We start from the raw sequence: 25,644 nt of genomic DNA on the forward strand, positions 1-25,644 counted from the left end.
TGGAGGAGAAGCTCACTATATTTCTGGATTCCTGCTCCTTCTTCCTGTAATGCTTAGAGACTTTTTACATTCCAGAAAAGCTGGATATATGTGCATTTTCTTAATCTGAGAGCACCTACAGACAGGCATTCTTCTCACGTAAAGCTTACGGTGTTATGCTTGCAGAACCGTTTCATGGGAACACAGCACAGCTGCTGGACAGCAGAAGTGGCTGTAACAATCACCCTTTCATAGCAGCTCAGTTTTGTGGTCTAGCAATCATTTACCTCAGGTTAAGGAAGTTTGCATATTCCTTGTGGCACATCCCTTTACCACAACCTGTTGGAACTGATATGCAGCAGGGAACAATAATAAGCCTGGTCAGGTGACAGCTTTTCCAAGAAAGATCTGCATTCTTTTGCAGATCACAGGCTGAATACAAATTGACAATGTTGCCAAAAAAAAAGCCCTAAAAACCCCAAGCAAATGTCATCTTGGGGTGCGTAAGTTGGAGCAGAGCCTGCAAGGCGCGTGAGGTAATGTGTCCATTCTGCACAGCACTGATAAGGCTGCTTCTGTAGTAGCCTCACCTACTGCCAGTGGTCTAGGACATGGCATTTCAGGGAAAAGGGCAATCAGCTGGGAAGTGCCCTAAAGAGAGCAGAATCCTAATGTCCTAAAGTGAGAAGAATCGGAGATGTTGTAAATAGTGTATTGTACTGTGCTGTTCAGCATAAAGAAGAGGCTGGAGATCATGTTGACTGTAAAAAGCTGTTATAGGAAAAAAAAAACAAAAAAAACCCAACACCTGCTCCCCCCTCTTCTGCCAAGCATATTCCCCAATTTCTTCTACCCCAAGGTAGAAGAAAAAGCAGTGGCCTTCCACTGTGCCAAGGAGGGATGATTGGTAAGTGAAAAAGATAGTATAATTGTTCAGGTAGGCAGTGGAATTTTTTCTTGAGACCTCTACAACCACCTTGGGCAAATATGCTGGGAATGATACAGGCCTGTAGTGCTGTTTCAGAGCAGAGATACTGACCTCTCCTGAGGTCAGTGCTGTCCTGGTTTGGTTCAATCTGTAATAGTGCAGAAGGTACCTTAGAAATCATTCTGAGTGTGCAGTAAGTAGCTTGAAGTCCCTTTACTGTTTTGAGAGTTGTGACTTGGGAAGTCTAAGCACCCAGTCTAAATGTGTGCAGATCTCTTGAATACAGAGGCTCAGTGTGAGCAAGGTGTCAGAGATGACAGAAAGTGTTTCCTCTGTCTTAATATGCTGTACCTGGGAATTGATAGCATATCTCCTGATATTGACCAGATAAAGTGCTGTTCATCTCAACAGCTGACACTTTTTGGTGAGATGACTTTTCTTGAACACGTTCCATAGAAAGGAGGAAGAAGTGCATGTGAAACACACTGAAGTAAGTGTGATAATAGATAAAACAAGCACCTGGGCTGATCACATCTGTGGCACAGTGTTGTAGAACAAACCCTCTCTTGTCTGATGATCTTCCGTTTTCCCATTTCTGGATTCAGTGTTCAGTTGTTGAAACAATGGCTTGTTTTGTACTGATGGAATTTAACTCTGCTCAGAAGGAGTTATGTGCTTTATATGATCAAGGATAAGCTGCTGATATTTCCATACTGTCCAAATACTACAGAAATGTTAGGTAGTATTCTGTCTGCCTGCAGAGAGAAATCCTATTTGAAGGACAGCCATTGCTCTTTAGGAATGACTTACAAAATGACTGAGTTTCACTGAAGGAGGTGTCCTTTATTTCCAAGCAGAATATCCTTACTTCTAGTTCTTTCCTCCTAGCTTCAATGCTTGGGCTAATTTGACTGGGGTGTGATTGCCACTCATGTAAAATAATTCCTGTGAATTGGGAACCAAAGCAGAAGTCTGCTCTTTCTCACAGTCAGGGTACTACCTATGCAGGAAGCAGGGTGTATGCACATTGAGAGGTTGCTCTGATCTGTAGAGTGGAGAAAATCATGTTTCCAGATCTAATGGCACTTCTAGGAAAGTAATTGGCAGAAAGTAATTGTGTAACAGGCACAAGACTTGGAAGCAGGTCCGGTTTACATCAAGCTGTTTAATCTTCTCCCCTCTGATGCCAGTTAGTGAAAATTGGTAATATGTCTTGTCATACAAGATAGTGCTGAGTCAATTTTCCTTGCTTGGAAAAATTTGAAGTTGGTCCTTCCTCCTCAGAAACAGGCTTATTTTTGCTCTTCATCATATCTCTCACAGACTTTTCTTTCTTCTTGTCAAAAAGGCATCTTTTGATTCTTTCTCTTTGTTACACACTGTTTCTGTGTGTCCAGTCTGGGTCCTGAGGCACTGCCTCGTGAAACTGAATTCTCCATAGTGCTACTGGCAAAAGAGGAAAAAAATAAGTGAATGAGACATGTCTGTAGCAAAATACAGAATACTAAATCTTGAGCTGTGAAGTCATAATGCTCCTGCCTGTCATTCTGAAACCCCATGGTTGTTGTCTCTCAGACTACACCACAAACATTCATGGATATTGACTGTCCTTCCTCAGAGAGCACTAACAAGCTAAAAATCAGTATTTCAAGAGACCTGGTTTGAGTTGAATGTTTTGGGCATAAGCAACATAGATGTCCTTTTCTGATATTGTCTTTTAACATGCTGGTGATTCTTTGTACTTTCTGTAATTGTCTCCCTGATGTTAGGTATGGATAAATACATGTAATACTGCAATGTGCTTTGTTACAGCAGGAAGAAATAGTTCAGAGGATTCTCTGGAAACCAGGCCCTTGGCACTGTGTGTTGTAGAGCTTAGTAATGACTCTTGCTGCCTAACCTTGATAAAGTTATCTTCGTGTTGGGGTTGGGGCAACTGGTTAATAGCTGATAGAACAAGTGATGTCTGGGGTGATTAATGGTGCTGGAAGGAAATGATACCATTAAGGTTCACTTATGAAATGCCACGCCTAACCTGCTGGCAGCCACAGTGCTGAAGTCCTTTCTCCCTGCCATTTTGAAATGACTTTTGTCATTTGGTTAAAAATATTGGTGGGATGACTAGGCTTATTCCTTATCTTGTCAACTGTCATCATTTGTACCGGTGCGCTGGGAAACGCTGCCTGCTTCAGCAATATGGTGTGTTTCAGTGAGTCCAGCAGTGACCACTTAAAGCCAATAGGGTATGTATGTTTCAAGGAGAACCTTGGTTATTTCCTTGCAGTTAAAATACAATCCACAGAGATGAATGTAAATACAAACCACTGTTGTTCTTTAGCTCTGCATGTCATGCAGCTGCGTGTAGATGCCGCTTTGTTCAAGAATATGCTGTTCCTTTGATTACAAAATCTTGTCTTAGTTTTGGGGAATTTACAGTCTGAGGATCCAACCCCCTGTGCCTGCTGTCACTGGAGTGTGGTACCAGTGCAGATGGAATGGGCTCTCCTTGCTGCAGTTTGAAGGATGAGAGGGTGGCAGTGGTAGTGGTGAGGGCACTTCCACCCAAGTTCATCAGTATGTTTTGCTTTGTAGCAGAGGCTGTAATTGCTTGGAGCTGTTTGTGGTGACAGGGCAGCTGAAGAGTGTGAGCCAAAAAGACCTGTTCTCAGCCAGCCAGGACCTGAAGGGATAGTTACAGCAGATGCTTAGGGAAAGTATGAGGCACAGAGCAAATGTGTTCACCTTCCCCTTGGCAGACCCTCTTCTGTCAGTCACTTTTAGAGACTTTAGTGGCAGCAGTTGTGTCCATGGTACCACATTTAGTAGCCACAGATGGATCTGCTCCACATAAATCTTTTAATGCATTTTTGAACTCACTTTCATTTCTGCCATCACAGGAATATAGAGAGGCTGTTGGAGTTTATTGGCAGCTCTCTAATTTGCCTGTGAGTAGAAACATAATCAAATACAAAGTTGAATTTGCTGTGATGTTGGGTTTTTTTTTTTTTTTTGGTTGGGTTTTGATTTTAGTGTGTTTGGTTTTTAAGCCTGTAAAGGAGTAGGTATTACTTATTTTTAAGTGTGTGTGTAGGTATTCACTTTATAAAAATACCCTGGCTCTTGACTAATTAAAAAAAAAAATTGGTCAAGTTGTCTTGCAAAGTTCAGATGTCAAAAGTTCTTCCTCAAAAAGAAAACACTTTCCTACTAAAAATAAAAAAGCTTCTAGAAGAGGGAGGAGGAACTAAGATTTGGTTCAGTTTAGAATCCATCTTCTAACTCAATCTAGTGCATGGTAATCTGTGACTTGAAACGAACAGTGGAGGGGTTTGTGGAACCTAAAAGCCCCTTGTAACTGAAGAGAGAAGAGTGTTCAGGTCCTCATTTGCTGCCTGATGAGGTTAACTGCTAACATAGCAGAGGGGCACTCAGAAAGTGAAGCACTGTATTAGTACTGCAATAGTAACAGAAGCCCTGTCTTTTCTAGCATTTATGCCAAATGTGCAATTCATTTTTTAATAAAATCTGCATCTGACTTTCATCAAATTGAGAGCATTGAGTTTTTCTAGTCTTCCTATTGATTTTTTCAGTTAACGTTGCCTTTCTCTGGTCTCAAGTATGACTTTAAGAGTTGCTTCAACTCTGCATTCTTTCACCCTGTTACCTAAAATGGATTTTCTTTGACTTTGCCAGTCAGTCTTTAAGCACAGATGTGCACGCAGTCAGCCCAGCCTCATGGTTTTAGAGTTACTGTGCTGTCTGGAACAGGTACATGCCGATAATGTGTTGAGTCATGGTGTTTCCAGCGTGCGTGGCTTTAACATAAGTGTCCTTTGAGATAGTCTGGGTAAACTGTGTTATCAGAGACTCTGTACAAGGCACCCTGGCATGACAGAGCTGTGTGTGAAGCTCAACATTTAGATACACTTGCTGGTTAGAAGGGTGGGAAGAGAAGGAGAGAGGGAGCTTGTTCTGAGGTTGCCTGTGGTGCTGCTCTTGTTTTGTTGACAAAGAAGGAGCTTAATTCACTGGAGCTGTCAATCTGGTAGTTTTCAAGCCTTGAAAGAAAACTCCTGTAAAACTGTGTGTAAGAGAGAGGAAAGGGAAAAAGAAATAAGCAAGACTACTATTTTGATGAAAGATTAATGATATAAAAATCCCCCCACAATTGTAGTTGCTCACCTCCGCACTGTATCTACTAGAAAAGGGGAAAGCATAAGAATAAAAGGGAAGTATTATTGCTGGCATATTGGGTTAGAGCATTGTGTGCTGGGGAAAAAGTACATGATGATAGAATTGAACAGCACCCTTTGTCCCTTGGTAGAAGTTTTCTTTTTCAGAACTGCCACCTTATAAAGCTTGTTTAATCTGTGGAGAAAAATAGTTTGTGCTACACCTTTAGTTGTTGCTGGTTGTGGGAACTGGGGCTATAGGAGGAGAAAAGATCTATTTGCAAATGAACAAGCACTGGATGGGGTTGTATTTTTTGACTTTGTGGCTTGATGTTTTGGTGTAACCTTTCCTTCTGCCTCAAGAAATAGGTCAAAGTCCAGGGACTTTGTCCAGCTTGAAGTGAATTTTGAAAAGAGTAGGTCTTTTTTTGACCAAAATTTTAACACACTTTAAATAAAAAGTACCAGCTTGCTACTAGATAGGAGATTGAAACTCCATTTTGTTTTTCTTTCTCTTTCTAATGCTATTTTAGGCCCTCAGTTTGCAGTATCTGTGAGGATGTGTTCTTCAAACTTTGGTTTCTGTTTTTTTGGGTTTTTTTTTCTGTGATTCAGTAGACTGAAAAATCTTTGGTCACAAGCATCCACCAGTCTAAATTACTTTTGTTTGGGGCTAGCATAGTTTCAAGAACTCTCTAGCTAGTTTCCTTTCTGATTCCTTTTTTAGTGCAATGTGACTAGCTTTATTCTTTATGTATGCTATAGGGCTTTGATCTTCATCACTTTTGTTGTTTACTAGCGATGGATTGCCCATTTTCAGCTAGTATTGCACCTCAGGGTAGAACATTCTTGTGGATCAGAACTTGCTTTTTTCAGTAAAAATAGTGGATCTTGGTATTGTCTGGTCTAAATGTAATTTAAAGGCTCTCTTAGATCAGATCTTGAAGTATCTGACAGGTTATCATTGCTTCTGGGTACTGTAATCATAGAGCTCATGTCTCCCTGAGAAGGCTCTGGAGAGTAGAGAAGACTTTGCTTGATTGGGGCTGGTCAGCTGCTGTGTTTTAATTGTGAATATTTGTAAGAGACTGGTGGGGTGTAAGTGCTCATTTGAGTCAAATAGGAGTGAGCCCACAATGTGAGGAGTGAGAAGTGATGAAATGAGCAAGGCATAGGGTCATTGGGGAGTTCTATTTTTTCTCTCTGTAAAATAAGCTCAAGTGCATAGGAGAGAATTATAATTGCAGAGACTATCACTTCCAGGTGTGCTGTGCTGACCACCACCTCTTGTAGTAAAAGTCTTCCCTCATTTTTGTGCTACTCTGTTCAATGGTTTTCTGATCAGTGAAGGGCTGCATCCTGGCTCACAATAGGTATTGTTTGGGTGGGGGTTCGTACAATATTTTTGTGCTGTGATTTGATCCCTAGTTTGTCTTGAATTATCTATTAAAATGTAATGCTTAATCCCTTTCCTTTTTGGCAGGTTTTCCTTTAGTATTTTTGCAGTAGTAATGAAACAGTGTAGCTCTGCTTGCAAGAGAATCACTGAAGAAAAACAGTATTTTGGGATGTTTCTTTGGTGTCTTTGCCTATAGACAGAAAGAACAGCCAGAAGCAGAGTATGTTAGACCTTCAGTCTGACACACTGTGTCTGTTCACATGTTAACAAATAACTTCTCCAATTTTCCCTGGTTCCTAGTTTCTCCTGTTTGTCATTGTGAAAAAGTTCTGTAGAAACAGATATTGGGAAGTTTCTTCAAAAGGGAAATATTTCTGAAATCACAGAACATGGTTAGAGCATTTACTTCAGCTAATGTGTGTTTTTAAAGTCACTTTGGTAGCACCAGACTGTGGAAAAGCTTGTTTCTTCCCTGCCCCCTACCCCAAATTACACTTAGTGCAATTGGGAGGCCTTAATTAAAATGCTTAGTTCGTAGTTTGGGCAAGACTTTGGAAACAAAGTAATTTATTCCAAGACAGCTTTACCAAAGATTTCTTCTGGTGCAAAGCTGTTTCCTGATGTGTAAGATCAAGATCTCTAAATCTTGTTCCTTAGACAAATTAGATGGTGTACAAGTTCTTTGTGCAAGTGTTTATTCCCGAAAAAGTAATCCTTGCATATGAATTAGGCTGAGATTCAGAAAAGCTCCTACTTTTTAATGTGTTGAGTTTCTTTGACCTTGGTGGGAACAGATCATGTTTGCAGATCTTGGCCTAATCCAGCTCCCTCTGAGGCTATTAGGAATCCCTAGTTGGATTCCTTGGGAACTGGATATTCTGAACTGGTGTTCAGATTTTTTTTTTAATGGAAAGCCTGAGAGACTTAGAAGGAAATTGAATTTGTTCATGTTGGCACAAATTTGATGGCAAACCTGGATCACCACATGGATTTCTTTCACTGTCTTATTCTTGCCTTGTTGTACCATAGCTACTGACAGCAGGCACTTAGAAGATGTCATAGCTTGATAACAACAATTGATGGCCAAAAATCAAAAATGTGGTAGGTAGCAATTAAAACATGCAACCACGATGCCACTGAAAGTATGCTAAATGCCTGCTTGGCCCAGGGAAGTATCCGGTAGTGTAATTTGAATTTTGTTTTTGTAGGACCAAGTGTAGTATTTGAGTTTTCTGTTACTTGTTAGTGCTGTTGTCACCTTTTCTTATGTTGACTGATACGTGGGTGTGAAAGCTCTCTGGCAGAATAGACTTTTTAGCACACTTGCTTCTGGTGGTGAAACCTGAAACACAAAATATTTGTTTATGAAAATGTGCATGGTCCATGTGAAATCTCCCAGATCCCTCTCCCTTGAACTGGAAGTAGATTGCCAGTTGTTTAGGGCTGATCCAGGCAGAATGGAGCAGCCTAGCAGTGCTTTTAATATTACAGTAAAAGATTTGTGCTGGAGAATGTTTCTGGTTTAATATTTTTTGGTCTTTAAAACAGTAATGTCTGTGCAGGGCTGTTTTCAACGGCTGCTTTGGCTTTGAGAGGATGATTGTTGGAGCTTTCCATAAGAGCAGGGCTGAAGGTTCTCTTTCAATAAAACTTGACCTCCTTTTGATAAATAAAAACTATTAAAAGGTTAACTTTTTCTCATTCTTTGTAGGTCTTTGAAAGTGAAATTTTTTTCCCTTGGACCAACACCTCAGGAAATTAAATTATTTATTTTAAATGGCTGTTGTTGGTGTTGGATGGCTACAGGAACTCAGAGGTATTTCTGCAAGGCCAATCCCCCAAAAAACAGAGAGATGGCTTTTTCCTGCTGTACTGTAAATGTATAGTTTGACTATGAGGAATTTTTGAAGCATGCTGCCTGGATAGTTCTGAAATATGAGCAGAGTGCTAGGTGTATGTAGATGAGCTGGGAACAATTGGAATGTGTTTAAATCTTGATGTCTTCCATGTATTCCATAGGGTGGGGGTTGTACAGAGAGTTTGCAGATCAAGGAATACTCTCCTATGCAAGAGACTGAAGACCCTTGAATCAGACATAGGGTTAGCTTTTGGCTCAGTAGTAGGCTTCACTGTAACTTAAGTAAATTAGTGAATTTTCTAATATACTTTTTCTGCCAGTCTGAAATAATACAAACCTGTTTGAATGCTGTTCAGTGGCTGAACATTGCATGTGCATTGCTCATAGATCACTGGATCTCAAAGAAGAGCCAATGTGTGTATTACTTCATCTTGTTGTTTTTCAGCGGCTCTTGATTCACATTTAGCTATTCCAACACATGGTTCAAAATTAAAAATTAAAGTTGTTAAAATTTGGCTCCTTCCCATTGATTTCTGTAAAGAAATATCATTGGACCTAGTTGTTGAGGACACAAAGATGTTTTAACAATTTTAATTCATTCAACTGCTGTTCTCTTCCAGACCTATTTAGCTTATTAATGTTTTCAGTTCATATGCAGAGTAAGTAACTAATTTTTGCCAAGCTAAGATTGCAACTTCCTGCATTGACTTTCCTAACTTGGTAACTTTAATTTGTGGTGAAAATAAAACTATGGTTTGAAAAACAAAGAGGAGAGAAGGAGTCAGGAGGCTATATACCAATTCAGTGCAGAAGAGACAGTTCTAGTGATAAGGATTGTTTTCTTGCTTACATTTTGCTATACTTCTTAAGTGTCTGCCTGAGTTCCAAGAAGGCCCTTGTAATTCTGTAGAGTAAGCAGCTGCCATTTTCCAAGTGCACATGAAACCTGCACAGGAAAATGGAAACTCTGGAAGCAAATAAATTTGAGCTTGAACATAAACCTGCTGAGGCTAATGGGAAGGTTTACCTAGCACAGGAAATTTGGAAAAAAAAAATCCCCCAAAGCAGGAGTCTTTTATTCTTCTTGTAGCAGCTTATCTGTGAAGGTGCTATATAACTTAGCTGTGAACTAAAAAAAAAAAGGAGAAATAATGAGTTATCAGAAGTTATTAATTTTCTTTCACATCTGTATGTTGTTTACTGGGACTGGCTCTTCAGGAAGTCTGCACTCCTCTGTGTTTATTCTACAGTTTTACTTTTATTAAACATCTGAAAGGCTCAAATGATTGGCTGCTTGAGGGTTGTATCAGCCATGGTAACAGCTTCATTTTGTCATGCTTATTTTAAAATTAAAAGATAGGTATGGTCTGCAGCTTTTTTTTTCCTAAAAGAAGCTGATGTTCACATTGTACCAAGAAACTATTTTTTCCCTTCTAAATGAGGCCTGGATCTCCTAGGAGATTTGAAGACTGCACAGTTATTTTCTGAAATATAGGATAATTTGATGCATCTTCTGAAATGATGTTTGAGAAATAGCACCATACCTCTTTCCAGTGACCAGCAAGCAGCACACCACAGTGTTTCAGTCTTCCTTTACAGGTGAGGATGTAGCTGTGTGAACTTCTGGCCTCGGATCCCATCCTAACAGTGACAGTGGAGCAGTGTAATCTAAACACTCCCAAGTGGAAAAAAAGGGGGCAGTTAATTTGCTTTAGAAGAAGGTCAGTATTTTAGGGTGAGCTCTTGTATGTTGGTAGGACTGAAAACAGTATGTCAGCAGAACACAGTGTGTTCAGGTAGTCTCTGGGTATGTGAAAGTTTCAAGGAGTGCTCTCAGGGGAAAGAATAAAATGCCAAACCAAAATGAAACCTTTATAGATGACAAGGCCCTGTGCCTTCTCTCCTGGCTGCTTTTCAAATGGACAGCTGTGAGCCATATCTAGGAAAGAAGATGGATATGGCAATCAGAGTGGGCTGCCTGCTGTGATGCTCTGAGCTGGTCTGAGCACCCTTTCTGATCCAATACAAGGGTCATGCATGTACTTAAGTTGGGATGTTGTTTCTAATTCTTCTGAAGAAAGTTCATGTGGTTGAGTTGTCCTGGTTGTGAGACTATTTTCTTTTTGCAAGGATTTTGTGGATTATTTGTGGACAAGTACTGGCTTCTAAAACTGCATGTTTGCATCAGGGAAAGGAGATCCTTTCTGTGTATGTTCTTATTTTATACTCAGACTGGCAGTATGCCATAGATTCCCCATACTCTTGATCTGTTGGAGAGTGCATTTCTGGTCTCTTCTTGCTTCTCTAAGTTATGATTTTTTTTGTCACTTGTTTGTTGGGTTTTTGTGGGGTTTTGTTTGTATTTTTGTGTTTTTTTTCAAGGAGGAGATTTAAATGTGGTCTTTTTCCTTTTGGCTTTGTAAATCCTTTGGAAGAATTCTGTATGGTCCCACTTGTGTTGAAGAAATTATGTTAAGCAAAGCTGTGACTGGATGCCAGGGGAAGTTTAAGTTAGGCATTAGGAAGAAATTCTTCACAGAAATGGTGATTAGATACTGCAGTGGGCTGCCCAGGGAGGTAGTGGAGTCATCATCCTGGGAGGTCTTTAAGGAAATATTGGACATGGCACTTGTTGTCATGGTCTACTTGACATGGTGGTCTTCAGTCATAGGTTGGACTTGATCTCAGAGGCCTTTTCCAACCTAATTGATGCTGTGATTCTATGTGTGATTTGTCCATTCTGCAGCTGTGTGGTAAGTGGTAAAGGGCTGCTAGAGCAGTTTCCATTCTGAATGGAGTACTTGGTGATGGTCCTGGCCCACTGTCCAGCTCATCCAGCTGTTGTCTTGAGCATATGAACAGAAGTGATGAAATTCAGGATCGTTGTTGCTATGCAAGTACCAGTTTATGTCAATGTCCAAAATTTTCACTGGTGTTCAAAGCATATGCTGGTTGCTTTGGCTGTGAAAGGTTTGATGGTCCCTGGCAGGTGTTTTTCTCTTTCCCCCAAAACCACCATGCTGTGGAGGATAGAAAGGACAGCACCACAGCTGCCACCTTGTCTTGTATCACTGGTGTGAGAGAGCAGCAGGGACGGCTGCAGTATTGCAGTGCCCTCCCAGGCAAGGGCTGTGAAGCTGAGGACTCTTTATGCTGTCTTTGGGTCCCAGAATGCGCAGGTGTCACAGTCAGGGTTTCTAGTAACAGCAGATGAAGGCAGTGGGTACTGCAGGATGAACATGGAAGGACTCAAGAGGAGTTCCTTCCTTTTGTGTGGAGTATAGGATAGGTGGGCCTTTGGAGGGACATACAGACATAGCCAGGGTAACTGTTGAGCCTGTGGGATGCAGCTAGTGGAAACCTTGGTGTGATCCAGGTGAGAGTAGTGAGGTGGTTGAGAGAGTAAACAGCACCATCAGTAAAAGTGAGGGACATCATGGGAGGCAGAGGTTACAGTCCCTGGAATGGGTTTTGATTGAGACACTGCTGGGACTCTGTACATCCTCCTCAGAGGCTACAGTTTTAAAACCCATTTCATGTAAAACCTTTCCACTGAAAAACTGGATTCTAACTTTAGCTTTTTAAAAATACCTTTTTATCTGGGTTTATAGAAGGAATACAAACTCCTGTTATGTGTGTGAAGTGTCTGTAATGGCAAACTTCACATCCACAGCTTTGGTTGCCTGTATTTTCTGAGCATGTTCATCATCAGTGGAGGTGTTTGGTACTTGACAGCATAAGCATGCCCTGCCTACTTACACTACTAGAAAGGTGCAAGACCAGTGATGTTTGGCTTGGTGCCATTAAATTACAGCACAAGAACTGCATGGCTGTAGGTAAATAGAGACATTAGTTCTTGAGCAAGCCTAATGCTGAGGAAGTGGTAAACTTTCAGGAAGAAATGGAAAGAAACTTGCTCTTTGGTGTTATGTTCCCTCCAGTTCTCTCTTGTGTATGAGCAGAGGGAGAAATTTAATGGCAAGTGTAGCACAGAGGTTATCTTTGGATTCATCTGTAAGCAGTTTAGTGTAAGATAGGATGCAAGACTTTGTGGGCTAGGGCCTTAGTTATTGTGGCATATTTTGCAGAGAATTACTTGAAAAAGAGAAATATTCCTGCTTTTAACAATATTAAAATTCTCTTTTGTTTTCATAAAGGCTTATTTGTTCTTTCTCAGTTCATAGCCTTAAATGGCAAAAAAATGCAGTTTTACATTTTTTTATTTCATTTCCCAATTGTTTGTCTCTAGGCTTTTTTTTTTTTTTTTTCAGTAGTGATGTGAGTAGAGAAGTTAATTTTCACCAGGGAAAATATTCTGTAAAATGTCTAGGTGTGACTTCACTAGTATTTTTCTACAGTGAACATCATAATATGAAAAGATTGGCATCATAATTAAATGATCTTTTTTCCAGTGTCATTTCTGACTGAATATGCTGAAGACAGACAGGGACATAAATGAAGCTGTAGTATACTTCTGTAAGCAGGGTCTGTGGTTTGAAATTGCCCTGGAGCACTTGGCTGCTGCTGTAAACTCCATTGGAAATTAGTAATTGGAGCTGTAGGTATTATGTCTGACCAATATGTAGGTCAGTGCTTTTGTCAGTTCAGAAAATTTGCACTTTAGTACTTTACACTGGAGCTGGTCTCTCAAGGCCTGGCTTTAAGAGAAGAGGGTCCTGCTGCAAAGTGAAGGCTGGCTATGGTGCTGTTGGACTGCCCTGGTGGGCTGTTGTCAGCTGTGCTGCCTGGTCTGCAGCCTTCCAGGTCTGAGAGCTGTTTGTGGGATTGGGGGATGTTTGGCTGGTGTCTGCCTTGGGGCAGTGGTGGGGAAGTGGACACACAGGCCAGGCTGGAGGAAGATCTTTTTATGCAACTTGGATGTTGATGCTAGAATTTAGATGGAGGGAAAAATGCAGGTGTTCAAATTACTCTTGCAAAAATGTAAGTATCCTGGCAATTTTTAAAATTTTATCAGGAAACAAGAGAAGATAATTAGGGGTGATGTGGTGTTTCATTGAGATGTGAGGGAGTAGTCCAAATAATATGACAGTTTGCAATCTCTTAAGTGCAACTTTTGCAAGGTTTTGATTCTTACTTTATAGCCATCATGACAATATTATGGTCAACTGGGATGATTTTGAAGAGGAATGGTTTTTGCTAAATTGGATTAGCTTTTGCCCTTATTTAAGGTGATGCCTGTGTGTTAGGCACCTTGGACTGTGTGCTGACCAAGAACAAAACCCTGCCTGGGCATCTAGGCAGATAATACCCACCCAGTGCAAGAGTGAAGTCAGCAAGGCTGAGCAACTGTGTGCAAGGGGGTTATGTAAAGCTGGGTGTGGAGCAGCCTCCTTCGCCATGAAACACAGCTGACTGCGGGGCTCTGATGTGCAAGGAGCTGTGAAAACATGCTGCCAGGGAAAAAGACTTCATGGAATAAGAAATCCTGCTGCTGTTGCAGATAGATGTGCTAGTAGAGTGTAAAAGGAGACACTTGTTCAAGGATTTTCTTTTGTCCTCACAAATAAGAATTCATGAAAAGTTTCTGAGTGTTTTTTTTTATTTACTAAGAGATTTGGAGCTAAATGTGTACATTTTCAAATTTTAGTAGTATAATATAGTTCAGTAACTTTAATTAAACTGTTACTTGATAACTTAAGTAACAGTAAATGGGATGAACAAAAGTAATATATTACTTTTAGTTCAAAGCTCTAAGACATTCAGAATTTTTGACATCATTAGAAGCTGTTATATAATGCAGATTTTTATGTGTAGTGATTTTTCAAGTTTTTATATATGTTTTGGAATTACAACAGTTTAAAACTTGTAACAAGTTCTTTTCCTTTATGTTGATTGTATCTCCAATTAACCTGTGATGTAACTCTGGCAGTATCTTTGAGCCGATCCTGTATATAACACTGTTGACTGTGAAAACCCTAAAGAGAGGACATGGGGTGCTGCAGTGTGCATCCAATAAAGAGCAACGTGGAAATCAGTCTGAAACAAGAGATGAGTGGGCAGCTTCTCCTTGCCTTGTGTTGTGCAGTCACCTATAGGCTTGAAATCCTGGTGCATGGTACAACAGCGTCTCCACAATGCTTATTTCTTGTGTCTACAAACAAAAGAAGTGAGCAAGAGAAAATGACTATGCTTGTCCAAGGGAGATTGGGTCTGTGATCATGTGTAATCAAACATGTAATCAAACATTGAATAAACTACTTGTATTTTTCCTTCTAATTAGTTGCTGCCAATTATTGGGATTGAAGGGTGAGTTTCAGGGCAGAGATGAACAAATATAACCCAGAGAAAAACAGCTAACTGCTACTGTGCCTTTGTGTGACTGCCTCTGCAAATCCCTCTCAAAAGCTGGATCAGCTGTTTATATGTCCACCCCCTAAGTGATAAGGACAATGGTAATTTGGTAGATTAGAATAGAAATGCAGCTTTTCCTTTTCCTGTAAGAGGAATTTAGGTTATCTTTTAAAGTCATTGGCATGTTGTGATCACAGCAGTCTTGTAGTGGGGAGGGGCAGGTACCAGAGAATCTAGAGAAGTCCATAAAGGGAAGCAAATGTAAAAGATGCAGCTGAACTGTAGGCCTAAGGCTTTTTTTCTGAGAGGGAGAAGTAGGATATGAGTAACAGAGCTCAGGTATGAGGTAGGATTTAGCTTCTTGAGGCAGCTTCTAGAAAATCTGAGGAGGCCCAAGAATTTGTCTGGCTCTCCCAGTTACAGGGTGTAGCAGACCTCCCAAAGGATCTGAATCTGGGTTAAAGCAGAGTCTGGTTAGGAAATGTAATAGCATTTGTGGGGTTGTATATCAGCTCCTGCATGCCCTGGCCATATTTGGGAAAGCTGTCATCTCAAAACACATGTGTTCAGTCACTGATGGAAACGATGGGTGTAACAGCTGCTGTCTAGGCTAAGTCAAGAAAAAAAAAAAAACAAGGCCAGGATTAATTAGAGGGCCCTCTGTGTTTGTGTGTAGCCCAGCATCAGTGTGAGACAGAGGAGCAGCAACATGTGCCATGGAAGGTGAGGGGTGTGGAGACAGCAAGGCACGTGCTGTGGGGATTGGCTCATGGCAGAGCTCTGAAGGGACCTCTTGGGCAAAAGCCATGCCTGCAAAAGGGCTGAAGCTGATCAGAAAAAGAATGTTTGATTCACAGAGATGGGATGCTCTAAATTTCTTGCAAGCAAACAGGATTTGCGTTGAACTTCTGTCTTTATCATTCACTTCACCTTTCAGACAGGTGTATGTTTTTCTAACAGCTTGGATAAAGACCAGGCAGTATTTGTGTTTTATGATTTTTCAGAGGGTTGGTTTTTTTCCTCTTACTACACTGTTAACAATCCACTGAAGCAAACAAGAAAATGGGTGTTCTGGCAAGCCTATACATATGCTATTGCTTAAAGCAAGAACCCTGTGGACTGAAAGAAATAGGGAGAATTTTAATCTTTCTCTAACAGCAAACATCAATGTAATCTAGAGTAGGTAAAATGCATGATAAAATAGATGTATTTATAGCACTTACATAGATGTGCTTCTCTGAAGTGGTCTAGTCACCATGATGGAATTTTCACCAGATAGGGTGGAGATTTCTTGAAGACACTATGGTTGTGCTTTTCAGGTGCAGAAACTATGACAAACAAGGGAGACTTTTCATCTCACTGTCTGATCTCTAGTCCAACTTCAAGTTTGTACTTTCTGACCTTGGCTGATACTGTGCATAACGATCCTATACCTATCCCTGCTCAAAGCTTTTGGTGTAGTTCTGTGAATCTTCATGATCTATATTGCCTTCATATTAAGAAGTTGGCAGTAGTACCTTCTTCCTCAAACTGCAGCCCTATCCAATGAGATCTGTGGAAAACTGTTCTCCTACCTGAATGCTTTTGCTCAGGATGCGTGTGTTGGGGTTTTTCACTGCAGCACTGTCAAATGCCCTATCCTATTGCTTCTCAGGGAAGTTGGTCACATGTCAATAAATGGAATATTTTCAAACAGTATGATCATCACTTATTGGAAGCCAAGCTTTCATTTTATTGTGAACCTGTCTAGTGAGACTTCCAAATAAAGTAAAATCATTTTTCTTTGATCTATGTTGATGTAAAATTGAGCAGATGGATCAGTTACAGTGGAGGAAAATACCCATTATTGGTATTGGCATCTGCATCTGTTCAAATGAAGAAAAGCAATTCAGTTCACATTTCTTTAATTTGTACTGTGCATTTTCTGCTGAACATCATTTTCCTCTCAAATAGAGTACCAGACTGCAGAATTACACTTCTCAGATTCTAAGTGCTTGTCTCTTTTCCACTGATATGGTTCACACAGTGTTTGGGGAAGCTGCATAGTGAAATAAAGGTGAAATCTAGTTTCAGATGATACTGAATTGCTTTTAGCCAGCTTTTTATTTGGGGCTTAACCAACCTGTCCTCTTTAAAATAACAGCTGTATTCATAAGTGCCCCAAAATAAAGGCTGAAGCTTGAAATGCATCTCAAAGAAACAAACAAAACAGGAGCTGAGTAAGTTACGTGAGCCTGAACTGATGCAGAGTTTGAAGGGAAAAGCTTTCTAGGAATGCTAAACCTTTGCATGGATGTCCTTTTAACTTGATTGTTATTTGTGCCAGTGCGTTTATCTGGCCACAGTAACTTCTCTGCATAGGTTCCTGTTACTGCTTATGTCTGTGAATCTATGGCTGATTCCAGGTCCATAGAGGAAAATTTGTTCCTTGCATATGCAAACAGTGGTCACTTGGTGAGTGTAAAAGACAAGAAATCACAAAGGTTTCAAAGGTGATGAAACTTAAGGGAGGCTTGGTGTCTGACTTGTAGAGTGCCAAAACACAGTCCCTTATGGAGAGGAAAAAAGGAGTTGCAATCAGGTTTCTTCATTGAGCAGACATGCTAATTTTCTCTTGTTTGTATAATGAAGTTTTGCATAAGGAAAAAAGCCCCAGACACCTATATATCTTACTTGAAGCCTGGCTGGAGATGAATAGTCATTTTTGCATGGCAAGTTGCTGAACTTAAATACGTCTGTAATTTCTGCCAAAAAAAATGCCCAATCTCTTTTAGAGATCCAAGAAATGAAAAAAATTTTGCATATTGCACATTTCTCATGCATGTCTCAGTGGGTGTCTGGCCTCTATAAAAACTCCCAAAACATTTATTCAAGGCTGTTTGCCAAAGTCTTGGAAAGTTGCAGCGGATATACAGCCTTCGGTTTCAGAGTTAGTAGATTAAAAGCCCTTTCTAGATGAAAACTGGCTCAGCAGACATGCCTTTCTCTCTGTACCCACTGGCTTTAGCAGAGTGGAGGTGTGCATTTGTTTTACCTTATGGTGTGCAGGAGATCTGCAGAACCTGCAGTACCAGCTTGGGGCCCAGCAGAGCCTCATCTCACTGGCCATGCTAAACTGCTGGTCTTTGTGCAGTGAAGATGAGAGCAGCTGGAGCTTCTCAGAGCATCAAGGCACATCTCTAGTTTAAAGATGTCATGTGGGACAGTGTCAAATGCTTTGCATAAGTCCAGGTCGATGACATCAGTTGCTCTTCCTTTAGCCACCAAATCTGGCAGGCACAATGCTAGCTGTCCCCAGTCACTTTGTGTTTGCCAAGAGTCGTGGTATAGTTTCTAGGAGGATCTATTCCATGATCTTGCTGGGAAGTCCCCTGTGAGCTTCAGGTGTTGTGAATGTGAGGCTGTTCTATCTGTCTACACAGGGCCTCATCTGCTTGGTCTCCCTGGTCAGGTGGTCTGTGTCACCTGTCCTGACCCATAAGCTCTCAGTGTGCTCCTCATCCATTCCCAGCCAGAGCTCCTTGCACTCCAGCTGCTTATTGACATACAGAGGGTGACTCCCTTGCCTGTCCTTTCTAAAGAGCTGGAATCCTCCATTCCAGCTCTCCAGTCATAGGAACCTTTGCACCATGCTCATATGTTTCTAGAAGCCTCTAGTAGCTTCTGCAGCAAGAGTTTTTTATATATAAAGATGAATACCATGTCTGTCTGTCCCTGGAAGGGATAGTCTTCTGCCTCGTGATTCTGCTGCCTCTTCTCAGGTCTCTTTGAGACATCACTGATGTCTTGTGACTTTAGAAAGACTTTTGAAAGGGATGGGTCATGTGTTTGCTTTCTGCATATTAAGGGTCATATTAACATTGGGGTGCCTGGGGTCATGAGGAGACAAAGGGAACTGGGAGCAGAGAGGATTGTGTGCTCTTTGCAGCACTTAAGGAAGCAAGCAGTTTATTGAAGCCAAAGGATGGTGCTAGAGCAATTTAGCCTGCAAATTTGAAGGACTCTGACCTTTGGGAAATTAATGTCTTGTAATGAAAGATACAGTTCCAAAACAGCTTGGTTTGAAGGCAGTTTTTAATAAGGTTGTAAAGAGATCACGTGGTGTGGCTGCTTGCCATAGCTGGGAACTGGATCTGATAATGTCTGCTGGGGTAACCCTATGGCTAAAGGCTGAACCCTGCCCAATTGCTTATAATTGTCATCAGGTACTAAATCCATCTCTGAATGTCTGGTAGGATGAATAACTCATTGCCTTCAATAATTTTTCTCTACAGCTGTTAATTGCTCCTTCGGTCCCACTGATGATTTTTCAGGGTTTTTTTTTTTTTTTTTTTTCTCTCAAAAGACTGTGGTTAAAGGTTTTCTATCCTTGCTGGGAAAGTAGCAAGTAGAGGCTCCCAGAACCTGGGGTCACTAGTTCCAAGAAAAGAGTCTGGCAGAGCTCAGCAGCACTGATCCATCTTAAATGCCTAGTTTAAAAAGAAAACAGATTCTTTTGAGTTTCTATTTACTGGCTTTTTGGTTTTTATAACTTGGGATACACAAATTTTATTTCCACACTAAGTGTTTTTTTTTTAAGTGCTGAAATTAGGACCCCTGTAATGTTTCACTAAACAGACTTAAACTTTGTCTTAATATTTAGTGACTAAAGGCAGTTTATTTACTTTAGTTACTGCTTGCAGTGCCTGTTTTCTTTCTTTCATGGCATTTTCCACCCTTCTACTTGAATGTCTGAAGCATTAATGTTGGATGCTTCACTTCGTCATTGCTCTTTCAGGATAAAGGGTTAGTGGGTTTCCAGCTGTGTCTTCACTGTGAAATGCTGGTGAATGTTTGTGTGTGTTGCAGTGGGAATTCATGGCACTGCAGGTGAATACTAGAGTGATGCTGCTTCTGCTCTACCAAGATCCTCTCTTATTTTCTAGTCCCTTTCAGGGCACTTTGTTCTGATACAGCACTCTTAAGAAGCATTTTTATGGCTGTAAATGGGATGATATAATGCTTTGAAGATATGGAGAACATCAGATGGTTCTACCAAATGTCATGTGTGAATGGGGTGGCGGTGTGAAAATCACTTGGGGTGTTGTAGAGTCTGATGCATGGAGGCTCCTATTACTTGGACCATTCCCTGTTTATACAAACAAGGAAGAAATGCACATATGTGGCTGCCTTCTGTGGAGTTTATCCTACTTGAAAGGTCTTCCATGACAGCCCAAAGTCTTGAGGTTTTTTCAGCCCACCTAAAGAGCACTTAGAGTTTGAATTGGGATGTTTTCTCTCCTGTGCTACATTAGCTGTACCTACCAGACTGTAAAGGTGCACTCTATTCCCATTCTTCTTGGGATCTGTGATGCTTTACAGACTGAGGAAATTGAGTACTCCCTCCCCTGAATGCCAACTTTTGATCCATTTCAGACATAAAACTTTCCAGAATACAGATTAGTGGGGAAAAGCTTGCTAAAAGGTAAGTGTAGTTGGATATAAATTGGTAAAAATAACTGATTAATTGCCTGCTTGATAATCGGTGTGCGAAAAACCAAACCACAAAAGGTCTCCCTGTTACAGCTGAGTCTTGCCATGTTTCAGGTGCCTTGAAGTAAGATCCATGTGCACTGATGGCTGTGGCTATGAGCCAGAGCCCCTGGACAGCGAGCACCCCAATATTGGAGTTGCTGCTTAGTTGCTTCCCTGATAAACAATAAGGTGGAATCCATCAGTGATGAAAAGTAACAAAAGCAAGGATTCTCACGAATCTTTAATTTAAAAAAAAAAATGCAGAGTATTCTGCTGATGGAAAAGCTAAGGCAAGTGAGCTGAGCCTGCCTCTATGCCAGCAGGGGAAATGGGCTGTCCACAAGGTTGTGGCTGTCCAGTATTGGCTGGTTTTCAGTGTGGTGGAAAGTCTTAGTGGCTACAAGTTTTTGCTCTGATGCATTCATATTTGTAAACTTCCTCTGATGCCAGTGTATTGCTTTTCTGTGAAAACATGCTTTTTAATATTAAAGCAATACATTCTTCTTATTATTATATTATTTGCTACTTCTTTACATGGGAAATTTTCAAAGTAATGTCTGAGAAAATAAACTTCATTTCATGTATGATAGAAAGATTGGCTTTTGCTTTTGAAATTGTAAATTCCCTTTGGCATTTTTCAATCTGCCACTCAGACCATACAGGAAAAACAATTTGGTTAATTTAGTCATGACTATGATATACAACCTGATAGTAATTTTTTTCTCTTTTAACTATCATTCACTATGATATTCAGATCCTCGATGCTGTGGGGAATTAGTCCAAACTGTTTACTTTGAGTGTTTAAAAAAACCCAAACCCAACCCCAAAACTATTCTACATAGTTTGAGGCTGTGGTAAAACATCAATTTCAAGACATTGATTAATGTGCTTTTAGTAACTTGATATTGAATTCTTCTTTAAATCCATACATCATTCCAACATGAAGTCAACTAGCATGGTAATTATTTTAATTGCTGTTGCATACAGGGAGGCTTGCATTATCCAGTGGAGTTATTCACTGAATTCAGGTATAGAACTAAGAAGTTGGAACAAGCTTTTGGATTTTATTTGGTATTGCAGACTAATGCAGCAGTTACTTAAATGTTTCTGGTTTTCCTGTAAATGTTGCAGCATGTGGATGATCTTTGAAATTAAATGTATTTTAAAATTAGCAAACTCTGGGAATGTAGTTTCGAACGGACCATTTTTCAAATGTCTATTCAATGAAAGTAGACAGACACAGTCTCTCTTTGACACAGCTGAGTTGCCTCTTTGGAGGCAGAAGGGAAATACAGCTAATAATGACCTTTCTTTTCTCCTCAGAAGAAGAGATTTGTCAGGAGGCAGCTAGGGCAGCTGGGAATGGGAGCCCTTCCCCTGGTAGGCAGTGGCTCACTTTCAGACTTTCAGCATGGGGAGCTAGAAAGTCATGGACAACACCATGAGGGACACAAGAATAGTGGTCAGCACACCAGGTGAAACAGTCATCCCATCCTGTCCTGTCAATCAGGCCCTCCCTGCCTGGCCTCTGCTAAAGAAACAAAAGAATGTACACAAGAGTTGTAGGAGGTATTTTTCTTACTGGCTTTTTAAAGCACATAGGAAGAAGTGGTAACTGGTCCATGGCTCTGTCAGACTCCCAGCACAGTTCATTCAGCAACTGTCTTGTCTCCACTGTATCCTGCACAGACAACCCCTTGTTGGGGAATTATGGCCCACAGTCTGCCTCATTCTCTCTGTTTACTCTGTTTTTTAAAGGTCCTGGAGTTTCTTGTGCATAGGATCAGCTTTCCTTCCATGCCCTGACCCTAAACCCTTTCCCAGGTGATGTAAGGCAGTTGGTGTGGTTAGATGGTATTGCATGCTTGGTTGCATAAGGGATATCTTGCTGCCCTGAGCCTGCTGCTCTAACCTGCCTGGCTGAAAAGCCTGAAGTCACTGGCTTAGGAAATCTTCTGGGCAGAGAATCAGCTAATAACAAAACTGAGGTGCATGGTGGCTTGATATCCTGGTTATATAAATAACTTATTTTCAAATTATGATATTTTGGTAGATGATTTTTTTTCCAAATTAACTAGTCCTCAAAATGCTTCTATGGTTTCTTGTCCCCTGGGTTTAAGCAGAAAAGGTTCTCATATTTCAGGTAACAAAAAGGACATCCTGCTCCCCTCTGAAAAGGGGAAGACCAGCCTACAAGCCAGCCTTGGTAATTGCTTCCTTCTTCCTGTACCTATTTAAGCATGTGTGGCTTTGTATCTAAGAGCAGGCACCCCTTCTCTCCCTGCCCGTGTGCTGTTCTGGCTTCCTCCCTTCTGCTGGGACAGTGCAGTTGGTTTCAGTAAGTCCCAGAAAATTTGCAAAGTTCATTTTGGGGGGACTACAGAAACCATTTGGTCTGATTCTCTCTCAAATGAGTTTGGCATCCAGCTCACAAATATTTATCTTCCTCAAAGTAGAATAAAGCTTATTCAGTTTGTATGTAGGCATGATAAGAAATGCAGCTTTTGCCATCAGTCACTGTCCTTCCAGGGACTGTGGTGCAGTTTTGTCTGAAGCTTGGTGTATTTCCATGGTAGTTTTGAGTTGTTTTGTTTACTCCAGGGCACACACAGCAAAAATGTTTGATTATTTTAAGTTTTAGCTTACAATACTTGGAATGCTTCTGAGTAGTCTGCTGCCCTAATTTACGAAATAGCATTCCCCACCTAATTTTTCCTATTTTTCTTGCTTAGCTCTGAAAATCATGGTTTCAATAATTTGGCTATTAACTCTTTCTCTACAAGATTCATATTTTCTTCTCACCACAGAGTTAGAATGCATCTGGTCAGCCTCAGGTGATGATCTACAGTAGTGCTTCCCACACCATAATGGCAGGAAATTAATCACCCACCACTTACAGCTTCTGTTGTCTTCAAGAGGGCTTTGAAATTCTTTGCAAGAGGTGCTTGGTTTCATTTTTTCTTTTATTTTCTTGCTGAGCTCTCACAACAGGCTCTCTCCTGTATCTGTGCATTGAATGCTGCTTCTAGGCCAGAGACTCCAGACTGGTAAAGTGGAAGAGGGGGCAATTTGTGTCACAGATGCTGATTGATCGCCTGTCCCTTTGGGCATCTTTGTAATGGCCTCCCAGAAGAAAGACCTACTGTATTGGGTGGAAAACTGGAGGAGCCATTGTGTATTCAGCAGTGTGCAGCATTTGTGACTATGGACAACAACACAGACACTCTTAGATAGAAAAGCATTGAGGGCAGAGTTAGGCAGTCCTGTTCTATGACCTCCCCAAAAAAGGGGCTTTGATTTTCACATATGGGGCTAGTGGGAACAAGGAAGAGAGATTCCCGTCTTGTGCTCGCTGAGGCTTTTCATTTTTAAGTTAAATTTCCTATGTCTTCAAAGTGAGGAGATTCTAATTTACTTAAATAGCCTGCATGTATTAGGAGGAGGGCATGGAGCACGAGTGGCTGGGCTTTGTGCCAGGGATTCAGTTCTGCTCTCAAGCCTAGTGCAGAAATGGTTTGTTTTGCTTGATAACTTGTCAAAGGCAGTGACTGAGCATTGTGTGACTGCATGTACCTGAATCTCAGTTCTCATATCATCAGAGTAGACAACTGTCTCTACAGATCTGCCCAAGTTGGTTCTACCAATTGCAGTTCTCAGCATTTTGGTATATAATTCATAGGCCTCTCCAGTCTCTCATTCCTGGTGATTCAGGGTCACTGGAGTGATTCTCCATATGGCCAAAGGCTTGGTCCTTTCTGATAAACCCCAAATATTTGAACTGTGCTCTTGAAGGAATCAGACTGACTGCAAGTCTTTGAACTGAAGTCCAGGGTAGCATCCTGTGTACCAAGATGATGAGGGTAGAATAAAGCTGTAAATAAGAGGATAAATAGCTGCAGGTGCTGGGTTCATTCTCCTTGACATTTATACATGTATGCTTGGTTCAAAAGAAAAGATCTGTCAAGCATGCAGAATATGCTGTGGTGCAATTTGTGCACTCTCAGGGCAGATGAGAAATGAAAAGCAAACTAGATCTAATTAAAACTGAGATGCTCCCTCCTTAATATCAACTACTTCCTACCTGTGCCCACCTGACAGTGAGCATCAGTCCCAGCACTGCAGCTGCTTAGTATTCATCTTGGGTTACTTCTGGGGACATGATTCAGAATCTGCCAAAGTGCTTCCTAGATGGGGAATGAAACTGAACAAGTGCTTTCCTGAATTTGAATCAGGTTATTAGTGCAGAATTTTACTGTTTGCATTCTAGTATGAAGCAGTACTTTTCCATTAGTTTTTGTTTTTACATTTTCTCCACATTTCCAACACTAACCTTTCCTTTTTTTTTTCTTCCTTTTTTTTCAGGAAAAGAGGTGTAGAAGTAGTGCAGGTGAGTAAAAGCTCTATTTTCTTGTAAAGAAGGCTTACTGATTTTAAATGCTGTCATTTGGATGCCAATATGACCTGGGATTAATGATTTTTCTTTCCATTCAGTTCTTTCTGACAGATACTGCTTTTGGAAAGACAGGATTCCCCTTTTATGAAGCATATGTTGAGCCCATACACAGTCCAGCTCAATAGTGAAAGTGGGAATGCAGTTAGACTTTTCTTGTGTCTGTCAATTAATAAGTTCTGATAGTTGATTAGGTGATGTTACTCTTTTAATTGCATCCTCTGAATGCAATTAACAGAAACAGGATCTGCCTTTGAGGAAAAAAGCCATGGCAGAAGGAATTTTCTTGTAACCCAGTGAGCAGTGAAATGATACTAAAGTGCTTTCAAGTTGTGGCCCATCTACAGATAAGTTCAGGTGTTGGCTACATTTGTTCTTTCCCAGGTCAGAATGGTCATATTTCACACAAGATGTTATTTAAAGGATGGTGTCAGCTTGTGAAAGGAATTACGTTACATGTCAGCTGTAACATAGAGCACTATAAGCCCTAAAAGATGAAGGGGAAGCATGCTCTTCTTCTGGCTTATTTTGTGTACTTAGAAGAGCTGTATGTCATAGGTTTTACTCTTGCTGATACTTACCTGGTGCTCATTTTAAACTCTGAAGTGTTGAGTTCCTCACTGCCTCAAAAGAGGTGACAGAGGAGAGAGGAGGAAAATGGTGTGTTAGCCATGGGTAATTAAGTTTGCTCTGAAATCCCTGTAGAAGGTGCTTCTCAACACCAGCAGGGTGCAGGAGAAAAGCACTTAACAAAAAATAAATTGAAAAATCAGGCCATGTTATTTTAAAGAATCCACTGTTAGAAAAGACTTAAAAACTTCTCATTGCTAGTTAAAATGGAGAGTATGTCTTTCAGTTATGGGTGGTCATCTGAGAACTGCATTGTGTTAGAAGGACAAAGGGCATATACTTTACTGGCTGTATTTAACCTTTCACCACTACAGCATCATCTTCCTTTCCTGTACCTCCTATTGCTCACAGCTAAGGGGCAGTTTCTTTCATCAATTTTGATAATGGTGTTACCAGACTGAT

General features: G+C 40.7%; 1 protein-coding gene across 5 annotated transcripts in view; it reads left to right on the plus strand.

Moving 5' to 3' along the window:
• The window catches only part of ITPK1 (inositol-tetrakisphosphate 1-kinase), a 141,438-nt gene that overhangs the window by 6,719 nt on the left and 109,075 nt on the right, over positions 1–25,644 (plus strand). For 4 of the 5 annotated variants that reach the window (XM_053979228.1, XM_053979229.1, XM_053979224.1 and 1 more), the window contains exon 3: positions 24,525–24,549. In XM_053979228.1, the coding sequence (XP_053835203.1) occupies positions 24,525–24,549 (25 nt within the window). Of the gene's footprint in view, positions 1–2,931; positions 3,151–24,524; positions 24,550–25,644 lie in introns of those variants that run through there. The other variant, XM_053979225.1, reaches the window with a different exon arrangement.

Source organism: Vidua macroura, chromosome 6 (assembly GCF_024509145.1).
Source record: "Vidua macroura isolate BioBank_ID:100142 chromosome 6, ASM2450914v1, whole genome shotgun sequence".
Taxonomy (NCBI): domain Eukaryota; kingdom Metazoa; phylum Chordata; class Aves; order Passeriformes; family Viduidae; genus Vidua; species Vidua macroura.